This window comes from Zingiber officinale, chromosome 11A, assembly GCF_018446385.1.
Source record: "Zingiber officinale cultivar Zhangliang chromosome 11A, Zo_v1.1, whole genome shotgun sequence".
NCBI lineage: Eukaryota > Viridiplantae > Streptophyta > Magnoliopsida > Zingiberales > Zingiberaceae > Zingiber > Zingiber officinale.
The window spans coordinates 84,869,390-84,880,446 of record NC_056006.1 but is presented as its reverse complement, the minus strand read 5'-3'; the positions used below and the strand labels follow the sequence as shown (position 1 = coordinate 84,880,446).

The window sequence follows — 11,057 nt, the reverse complement described above, 5'->3', positions numbered from 1 at the left end:
GACTGATTTACTTAAAATTGTGATGTTTCGACGTAGAACAAAATTGATTTGACTGGTAAAAAAATCAATCGATTGATAGAGATAAAATAAAAAAAAATATATTATTTAGTAATTTTAAAACTATCTTGACGATTAGATAATTTTAAAAATTTACCACATATGGTTAGGTAAAAAGCCGATTGAAGGATAGTGGATATCATCCCAAAATTAATCTTCTCTCTATAATCTTTTAGATGTTTTATTTGAGGAAACTCTCTCTGTTTTTTTCCATCAAAATTTAGCACTTACAAAATAACTCTTGTTGCATTTAATATATATATACCAGGTACGAAAAAAAGACTTGCAAAACAGCCATCAATACTTGCTTCATTTAAGTCTCTTTTTTCATCTGCAACACATGATTTAGAACCAGTGAGTGCGATTTGCGCCACAGAATCTGAGCTGCAATCTCGTTGTTTGCTAGATTTGAGCAAGAACTCTCATTACAGTCGGCAAAATATTTTCCTGAGACACCAACTAATTGAGGGCTCAAAGCAACGTAGCAAGTTGTTGCTGCTCCCTGCAGCCATGATTTAAACAAAGAACTAAGCAGATTTTTAAAAAAAAAAAATTAAAAAAAATTAGATATCCCACCTGTGGTGTTGATTTTAGTAGCCTTGCTGCAAGGAAGAACATTGAATCTGTAATGGATGATAACAGAGTTAGAACATCAATAGTCATTTTTTTCATCTCAAGATTCTTGTTTTATGAACATTTCCATCTAAGTATTGTTCAAACCTGTAATCAAGCCTTTGTGATCTCTTATGATTCCAGTTTTCACTATCCCTGGATGCAATGCGTTGATTGTTAACTTTGCATTTCTTTCCTGCAACGCCTTGATTGTTAACTTTGCATTTCTTTCCTGCACAAATTAAATTGACTAAAAATCCTTTTTATTTTTTTGGCACATACTCTCAATCTTCTAGCAATTTCTTTGGCATGCAGAATGTTTGCCAATTTGGACTGTGCATAAGCTACTGTGCCATTGTATCTGCAGGCAAAGAAGAACCATAGTTTCCCTCCAAATTGGTGCAAAATAAGTGAAAAACTTAAGCTAAAACTTCTTTCTTACTCCTCCGGATTTAGCATGTCAGAGAACTTGAATCTTTTCCTTTTCACCCAAGTGTGGATCACTGATGACACATTAATAATCCTCCCTTCGGTTCCTGTTCTTTCTGATGTCTCAATCATTCTTTCCAGCAAATTTTCAGTAAGTAGATAATGACCTACAGAGACAGATTAAAACCCAATGAGACAAACTAAGACTAATTCCTTTTAGTTTCAAACTTCAAGACTGTAATTATGTGGCGTATACTTTTGTTGTCAGATAAATGTTCTCAATGCACACGAGCTCTTGCTCTTTCAAGGTGATGAATTAAGAAGGATCATGCAATAGTTTCACTTTCCTTTTCCTTTTATCACAATTACTGCCACTCTGCAAAGGGAAACAGAGAGAGTGCAATTGATGCTCATGATATGATTCGTTCCTCCTTTTTCAAGTGAACAAAATGGAGGCCAGATGGGAGTTGCCAGGGATTTCGACTCCAATTAATAATTTAGTTTCCGAATTCAAAATTTAAACTGTACATGCATTCATGCATGGCTTACCTAAATAGTTTGTAGCGAAGGTCATCTCAAACTTGTCCTTGGTGAACTGAAGCTTCTTGCAGTATTTCCCAGCATTGTTTCTGCGCACTGAAAGAGTAAGCTTCATAATCTACGATGTGCATGATCAGTGAAGAATTGGTTACTCACATGAGGATGTTGAGCGGCAATCGAAGTGACAAAAAAGCGGAGCAAAATCTCTGGATGGAAGCAAATGAGCTGAGATCCATCTCCATCAGAAAAATCTCTGCGTCTGGAGTTTCCTCTTGGATCCATGCTTTGACCTCAGCAGCTCTCTTGAGGTCCCTCGCAGGGATGACCAGCTTCAGACCTCTCTTCGCGAGCACTCTTGCAGTTTCTGCCCCGATGCCTGAGGTTGCTCCTGTAGTCAAGCAGCACTCGAACCAAACAAAGTGATCAATAATCATGCAAATTTTGCTTGAAAGAGAGATAAATGAACTACCGGTGATGATCGCGGTGAGATTGCGAGGGTTTGAAGAGTAAATGTCTTGTGAGACTTGCTCAGCAGTGACACTGGATCCAAACCCGCTTGGCCCTGCTAAGCCTAGCAAATACCTCAGTGTTTCTCTCATGGAGGACAACACATACTCACAGCTACACTAGCTTCGCCATTTCCTTCCACCCTTTTTATGAGCCATGCACGACCAGTTTATAGAGACAAGAAATGACGTCTGTCGTATGAAAATTCAACCCTAGAGGATCGTGCATGCGCCAGCACTGGTGCAGTAGTTCGACCCCGAGCATGATGATGGCTGCGTGTTGGATGGATTGGGGAGGAAGGAAGCATTGATGGGGACTTCTCAAGGAGCAGGGGTGGACACAGGGGCCCCCCGGGTCCTCCCAGTGAAGGGCAGGCTTTAGCTTGCATGCTGGAATACAGTAGCAGCACCCGAACGTGCCCCACTGTCACCATGCAAATGATTCAACTCCATGATCAAGGTTTTCCTTGCCATGCACTTCCTGCAGCACTGGTCATGGAGGTATTAATGGTTCAGTAATCTGGAGCTTATGATCTGATACTGAACAGTAATGTGGACTTTTGGGTATGTTAAAGTTCTTCTCTGTCTTATTATACTTTATTTTGGCTTCATTTACCAACAACTCAACAAAAAGAGAACTAGAGGGGGGTCTCCAGCTGAGCTTGTCCCTAGAAAGTTCAGAAATCCATTGGACTAGTTTAGAATGGAATCATGAGGAGCTTTCTTTTTCTTTCAGTGAGCTTTTTGGCTGATCTGATCTCCTCACCTATAGGGGATATATTATATTGTATTATACATAATTAAGAACTAGACAACAAGATCCAGTGGTGCTAACTTGGTCTGCATTTTGAGCCTGGATTTGGGGGCAGCTTCATGCTTTTCTTTTTGCAATAGTCAATAGATATAGAGTTAGTAGTCAAACTTATGTTAAGGGATTGATTATAGCATATCTTTAGAAGGCTTTATTAGAGCATAATTAACTTAATTTCAGCTATAAAAACCAAATCCCCATTCAAAAGTTGGAATCATTAAAGGTAGTAGTAGCCTTTGTTTTCATGAGTTTAACTTTGTTGCTTTTGTGTTATGACAGTCATGTGATTATCTAGGTGCCTATTAATATGTTTAGTTTTTTCTTAATTGTATTTTCCTCTTCTTATCTATTTATTTTTATATTTTAATTATTTTTTGCATATTCAAATGACATTGAAAGGGAGTCTTGGCGCAACGATAAAATTGTTACCATGTGATCAAAAAATCACGAGTTCGAATCCTGAAAACAATTTCTTACAAAAAAAAAAAAAACAGGATAAGATTACGTACAATGACTCCTTTCTCGGAACCCCGCATGATGAGAACTTCGTAGACCGAACTGTCCTTTTTTTATATTCAAATGACATTAGAAAATATTAATTAAAATATTTTGTCAAAAAATGTTATAGATAACTATTATGATCAAATTATATAAGACATTTATTTAAACATGTGGAAACGTGTTCAGTGTAGGTCTGATGCAGAACGCGATCAGAGAAAGCACATGAATAACAAAATTATGCCTGATATTAAATTAAGAATACATGCATACTCTAGCTTGAGCGAATCTAATATCAGTTTCCTGGCAAGATTGTTTACAAGATGTTTCTTTGTACATCAAGCAAGAGATAATCATCTTCAAGAACATCTATTACTGACACAAATGGAAAATAAATCGGGAATAATTGTAATCAAGCTATCAATACATTCAATTAAAAAGAAAATGAACAGTGATCTAGTGATCATTTCGAACAAGCATTGAATCCTTCCGACACTAAACATATAGATGCTAAATCAAGTGTAAAACACAATATTGCTGATTGCAACTCTGCTGTATTTCAAAGAGAAAATTAATAAATCTTCATACTTCATGTGAATCCGAGTAATAAAAGCTTGAAATCTTGAACACAAGTGCCAAACAGCGTACAAATGGGTTCTTAGATGAGTCTCAGTTCATATTCCCCTGCCATTGTAATGTATCTCACCCAGGGGAGAGCTTGGTATCCGCTCTTCTCGATGATTTTAAGATACCGAACCTAAGCAATCAATGGCATTGATGCATCAATTCATTAACCATGTTTACATAAATCCAGTAAAGAAATTGTGGAGGAACATACCTGTATGCCAGAGACAGTGAAATACGGGATCTCGAACTTCACACGTATAGGAGCCTTTTTCTCTGGAGTTGCCTCTTCTGCAGCTATACTGGGAAGACTAAATTCTGCCCTACACATGTATTCCTAAGTATTGAAAAGGAAAAAAAAAACTTAAAAGTGTCGTCATGAATACATGCACATTACTTCACAACAATTGGCAGCGTCCTTAATTTATCTAACAAAAAGAAATTGCCTCGTACCTTGCCGCCAGAAAAAGATTTTACTTTCCAGACCAATGCGTCATTTTCAGGAGCATATGACGCAGAACCCATGGATGTCCGAATGTTGGGATTGGTGGCATCCGAAGGTACAGGCAGCTCAATTTCCACATTTGTAGCCGTGCTGTGTGGCATAAACATAACAGAAACTCTTCAAAATTTGACGTGGCAAACTCGCAATGCACTAAAAAAAGTAGAATAGAAGGCTATCAGCTATGATAAATCACGAAGAGCAGTGGGATAGCACCTCCTTTCCTTGAACTGACTTCTTGCCTTAATTGTGATCTCTATGCGACTTCTTGAGTGCTTCTCAACTTGAGCCTCCACCCAGATTGGAGGCTTTACCTGAAAAGATCAGAACAATAAGTATACAGGTAACATAAAGAACATCTAATAAAGGAAGACCAAATTTTCACATTTTTCTTTTCAAGCAAAAGCATCAATCGCTGGTAACCTGAGTGCTGAGTCTGTATGTCATCAGGTCAAATGACCCATCAGGCGGTATGAAGGATATTGTCCTATCATTCTCGAAACGTGCCAATCGTACACACCTTAAATTACAGTGTAAAAGCCTCAGTACTCAGATAAATATTGTCTCTACGATCAGAACAGTCAAGCAGCCCTCTCAATTTTTCTTTAAAGAAAGGAAAGAGAGAGAGGGATAGAGAAAAGAAGGATAAAGGACCGCTTACTGGTGAAACTTTATATCATCTAAGTCTATAGCTTTTCCCTTAGTTGTCCGCCCTTGAGCTTCCAAAAGTACCCGATCATTCAGCCCAAGTTTACATTCAGGCATTCCACTGCATAAATGGTGTATAATTTGTTATTTTACATTTCAATTTCTCATATATATGATTCTAGTGGCATGATATTCTATTTTCATTCACCATGCGAAATACTATTAGATGTGTAGAAATGTTGGCGCAACTAAAAGTAATCAAATGATTTAGAATTTGTGGCTCAGTAATAATGATGAAAAACACATTCATGTCATGTTTTAACATAAAAACAATTGTTCATGATGAGCAATTGATGAAATTTTGAAGAGGCAACGGATGTCATTATTTGAAAGATCCATTTAAGGAAGTAAGCAAGCAATAATAAAATCTGCAATCATTTTGAAGTACTGACCCTATTGTTCTCACCCTGAGACCCATTGCTGTACAATTTTATTATGATAAGCAAACAAAATTTCCATACAAGAAGAAAGACCAAGCTAAAGCATACATTCCAACAACTATGCAGCCATGTTTGTCAGACACTAAGATCTTTACGAACTTCAATTGTAAAATATGGTAAAGAACTTAGCACCAAACTTTCACCTGGAATGTATCTAGTTATCTACTAGTGAATTGTATACAGGACAAAGTTGCAATAAAACTAATTATTTTAAAGGACAACGTGAAAAATTATACTGAGGCAAGCAAGAAACATAAAACTGAACAATAGTATTTGGCATAGCTATTTATAAATGCATGATCAACTCAGAGTGTTGGTGCAATGCAGGCAAAGAAGGGGGTAAATGAAGAGTGTCAGTATCAAAGGTTGCAGGAACAAGATAGTAAGTCTATTAAAGGGGGATTGCTACAGGTGATAGGTATAAGAACCATATGCAAGTATAACATTTAAGACAATAAGGGAAGTTTAGAGGCAATGATGAGATACCAAGATAAAGATGCTGTACTGGTTGCCTTGAAAGAGCAAAAATAAGAGAGGTCTAGAAGCCTAAAGAGCAAGGTGGAGAAAACCGAGTTATACAACCAACAGAGTCAGAAGCTACCCAGCTATTGGTCAAGACACATAGAAATAAGATTAAAAAAACTTCAATTTCATAAGAAGATAATTTCCATCTTAAGAATTGCTAGCATCTACTTTATAAATGCCTTGATAAAATTTAAAAAATTGAAACTGACAAACAGATTGAAACACTTATTATTGAAAATTGATATCGATATGATTCCATTCAGAAATTTTCAACCTTCCATATTGAAGTGAGAATATGCTCATTGCACAAACTTAATTTTATAAAAGTTCATGACAAGAGCAATATAGATAATCTACCAATCAAACAAGTCTTTAATGAAAATTCTATACTGATTGTGTAAATTAGGTCTATAATGAACTTATAAACTCTCTAATCAATCAAATCATAAATTGTGCCATGACTAGATCCAACAGGAAGCCTACCGGCTACATTTTTTTAACGAGGATCCTTTATATGTGAGCAAAAAAGTCCTATTGTTTAAATGGAGGATATTGCTCTTTCCCATCTCTTCGCTCGAGCAGACCATGATGACAAAACACCACCAATGATTCCTTTCCCTCTTTAGGGTGTTATTAAGAAAACTGGATAAATTACATGGTCAATGGAGTATAATTTGCCAGATTCAAAGTTAAACCTGAAACAAACAGGGGGAATACAAGATTGTAGAATAAGGAATATTTCATTCAAGTAGCTCAGTAATAGATACATAGAACCTATTACCTATATACAGGAAATTCCATGTTTGTCAACAGAAACGTAAAGATGGCTCACCATTTAGCGATCTACACAATTGAAGCCTTCACATTGTTGAATCAGGCTGTATAAATACCAAATATCCTTAAATCTAAACTTTATTAACCTTACAAATCTATGACCCACAAATTTTCTTAGCTCATCAATCAAGGACAATAACAGGTTTACATCTGCAGATACTCCATGCAACACCATGAGTATTGAAGTTGCAAATTTGGAAAAAAAAAAAAAAAAGAAGTATAGAAAGTTAAGGGCACACTAAATCTCATCTTAGTTGGCCAATCTATAAGCTTCAGCATTAACAGATTTAAAATACACCCAGTGGCCCTAGGGAGTGACCCCCATTCCTCCTATCACCCTAAATCCATTAGATTTTTTTAGAGTAAATTATATGCACTCCCTGCAGTTTATTAGTATTCCATATACCCCCTTTTTTCTAAAATGTCAACTTCAGTCCATAATTTGGCTTATTAATTCAAATTTTACACAAATTATATCGAATTGTATTTGACTAGATATGATGAAATTTTGTTTTTGAGAAAATTGACAAAAAAAAAACACTAAAATTATACAATGAGTAACTAATGGCCATGGGGCCTTGAAACACTTAGTGTCCTAAAAACAGTATGATGCTGCAATATTTGATTACCTCGTAGCTATAATGAGCACAACATATAATTAATAAGTTGCCCAAATTTTATTGAAAAAATTTTATGCTTCTTGGGACAAACATGAGTAATAATCCACAAGAGGTGTTTAAGGAATAGCGGTTAGTGAATCATCATGACTATTAAACATACCAAGTAATATTATGGAATTTTACCCTTTGTGATTTGTTACTGACATAACAAAAATACAAAATAGCAAATCAATTACATCTATCCACTAGCCAAAAGAAAAAGCACATTAGTATGAGCTTATGAATGACCTTGATCAGAGCATAGTTATTTAAGACATGAGGCACCCAAAAGCACAAAGACGCTATGGGGCCTAAGGCACATAGTGCAAAGTGAGGCGCACACCTTAGCATAGTAAGACACTATAGGTATAAATTTTTACAATTCAAACATATATAGAGAATTTATGCCAAAATATTTCACTAACAAAACTATAGTCTATAAAATATTAAATGATAATGTAAATATAAAATTCATAGCAAATAAATACATTATACACATAATTCAAATTAAAAAAAAAAATCAAATATCTAAATCATCAAAATTTTCATCATCTTCTTCAATCAATCAATCATCATCATCATCATCATCATCACATCATGTTTTAAATTTGTATAGCTGAATCTTGATCGGTTACTTCAAGACCAATTTCTTCCTCCTCTTCATCAATAAGTTGACTTGTAGAAGATCTTCTCTTAGTTCCTTTTGATGTAGTTGCCCTTACTTCTTTTGAAGAAGATGAAGCTCGAGATCTAAAACTATAGGCATGTTCACCAACTCCAGAAGCTCGTGCAACTTCACTCCAAGTCAAATTATCATCATAAGTCATTTTATTTATCAGTGTTTTCATTCAACTCCCCATCAACCATTCATTGCTATTGTTTATATCGTTCAAAGAAATAGGATCAACAGTGTCACACATATCATATTGATGTCTCAAAGCCCTATTATATTTAATAAAAACTAAAGTATTTAGTCTTTTTTGCTTCAACCTGTTTCTTCTTTTGGAATGAAGCTTCACACAAAATAAAAAATTATTTTAAATTTTATAATAAATTTATTTAATATTTCTTTAAATATTTATACTTACATCTTCAAAATCACTCTAGTTTCATTCACAAGTAGAGAAATAAATGTTGCATGTATGCTACGTAATTAATTAATTAATTAAAAGGGTAATTAAAGGTATTTTAATATGCATTGAGATTTAAAAAGATTTTTTAGGCCTGATTTACATCTATACATCTCGCTTCAATGAGGCGAGGAAAATCGTGCCTCGAGCATGCTTGTCACCTCTCACAAGGCGCGCGCTTACGGCGACAAGGCGCAAGAGGCTCGCCTGGCTACACCTTGTGCCTAGGCATAGCCAAGCAAGCGCCTTTAATAACTATGGAACAAAGAGGAAAATGAATGATCTAAAATATAACAGAACCTAGAGAGAAGAATTTAAATGAAATGAGAGAAATAAAACATAGTTCACCTCAAGTATGTTCTCATCTTCAATGCTCCGACAACATCAGAACGGATAATCTGTCCATTGCTGTTAACGAGAATATTCACGCTTTCAACAACATCCAAGAATACCTGAGAAATAAAGAATATGTTCACACCTTTACACAAGGATAATTTGATGAATAGTGACGAACAGAACCAGCAACGAAGGAACACATGACCTACTTCATTTTTCTTGTATCGAATGCCTTCACTGCGCCATGACACTGCATTTGTGACAGCCATTGGAGGCCTCTGTACGACTTCCATCCTATACGCATCTGTCTTGATGAATTCACTCAGAATCTTAGCTTCAGTGTACTGAGGGTAACCAAAGTCCATCATCTCATCAAGCAACTCGTACTGTCCACAATAGACAATTCGATTTCAATGTGCAGGATATGAAAGGAAAGAGAGAGAAAAGAAAACCCCATCCTTGTTCATCGAATTGCGTCCGGCACCAACAAGACCAACTCAGAAAACAAGAAGAAGAAAAAAAATCCCTTACCACAACTACAAAATTATCCCTCAAGGATTCTTCCTCCAATTCCTCGAAATAATGTTTAAATACCTGCATCGTCAATAATTCAAAAATAGATGAAGAAAAGTCGTATGAGAAAAGGAAGTTGCATCGCTAATAAAGGAATGATCACATCAACGACGCGATGCAGGAAGAGGAGGATGCTAGCAGCATTGCAATTCTGCCTCGCAGCTGTCATTAGAAAGACATTATTGTGCTGGATGAACGTATAACTGATCCCACCATCGAACACCACAGGCGAGTGTGACTCCGGGTCTCCCTGTAACGCCAAAGCAGGAGCTCAAGTTTCCACTTTTGCACCAAGAGCGAGCTGGGCAAGCGAATTCTAGAGTTCCGAAACGGATCTAGAATTATGGAATGGGGAAAGAAAAAATTGGGATATGGAAAGGGAGTCACCTCCTTTTCGATGAGCTTTGTGAAGAAGCGCTCGGCCTGTACTGCGGAAACGTCCCCGCGGTAGTCCCTCCAGATGAGGACGCGGCCCTTGATGTCGAGGAGGAACAGCGCGGAGACGGCGCCCGCCATGGATTCAGCTCGACAACGCGAGAACTCCACGGATCAGAATCGGATCGGGGGCAGAATCGAGGCTCCAGATCTGGCGTCACATCCCATTTCCGAGACTCCTGTGGCTGAAACTCCTCTGTCAGGCAGCGATCGAAGAAGAGGAGAGACCGATCAAAGAAAGAAGAGTAGGGAACGATGCGATTAGAACGGAGAAGGACGGATGAGATCTCGGGAAGCCGTCGAAGCGCTTGCTCTTGCTCTTCTACTTTTGGGAGATGCAATGCACGAAGGGGTTCGTGTGGATGCACCGGTCCGCAACGTGACTCGATCGATCGGGAATTAACCGAACCGGAACTCGAACTCGACCGGATTCCCGCAACGGGATCGTGCCACCAAAGTAAAATTGTAATTTTCGAGTAAATTGTTATATATTCTTTTCGTCGATAATTATTTTGAATATAAAAGTTTATGATAAAATTTACCGTACGTTAATTCTATTTATTTTATCGTTGATCTTAGACAATGGAAATTTGTATTTAAAGACAATATGGTTCACTCTGATATGCTAAGAAAAGAAGAGTAATATTTCTCATTTTTATATAAAATTATTTTGATATTTTTACTGTGGGAATACATTTTTTTTTTCTTACCATCTAAATGATCCCGTTGATATATGTTGACCCAAGAGACTTCTTGGAAATTCTAGGCAAAATACCATGAATAGGAGTGAATTAAATGTTTATTTTAAATTTTAAATAGGATAGTTAAAAAATTTTTA

At 36.6% G+C, this 11,057-nt stretch overlaps 2 protein-coding genes across 2 annotated transcripts; both read right to left on the bottom strand.

Moving 5' to 3' along the window:
* Positions 1-220: 220 nt before the first annotated feature.
* On the bottom strand, positions 221-2,799 carry LOC122032254 (short-chain dehydrogenase TIC 32 B, chloroplastic-like). The gene is made up of 8 exons (XM_042591528.1): positions 2,108-2,799; positions 1,795-2,026; positions 1,648-1,727; positions 1,112-1,265; positions 952-1,030; positions 778-865; positions 634-680; positions 221-559 (listed from the first exon to the last, which is right to left on the bottom strand). The coding sequence occupies exons 1-8, from the start codon at positions 2,235-2,237 to the stop codon at positions 371-373; spliced, it is 999 nt and encodes a 332-aa protein (XP_042447462.1). The 5' UTR covers positions 2,238-2,799; the 3' UTR covers positions 221-370.
* A 1,057-nt stretch (positions 2,800-3,856) lies between these two features.
* LOC122032067 (AP-1 complex subunit mu-2-like) lies at positions 3,857-10,560 on the bottom strand. Its single transcript, XM_042591319.1, has 11 exons — positions 10,172-10,560; positions 9,888-10,034; positions 9,743-9,805; positions 9,421-9,597; positions 9,224-9,327; positions 5,241-5,348; positions 5,003-5,099; positions 4,796-4,893; positions 4,531-4,672; positions 4,292-4,414; positions 3,857-4,210 (listed from the first exon to the last, which is right to left on the bottom strand). Exons 1-11 carry the CDS (start codon positions 10,298-10,300, stop codon positions 4,112-4,114), a joined length of 1,287 nt encoding a protein of 428 aa, XP_042447253.1. The 5' UTR covers positions 10,301-10,560; the 3' UTR covers positions 3,857-4,111.
* Positions 10,561-11,057: the final 497 nt, after the last annotated feature.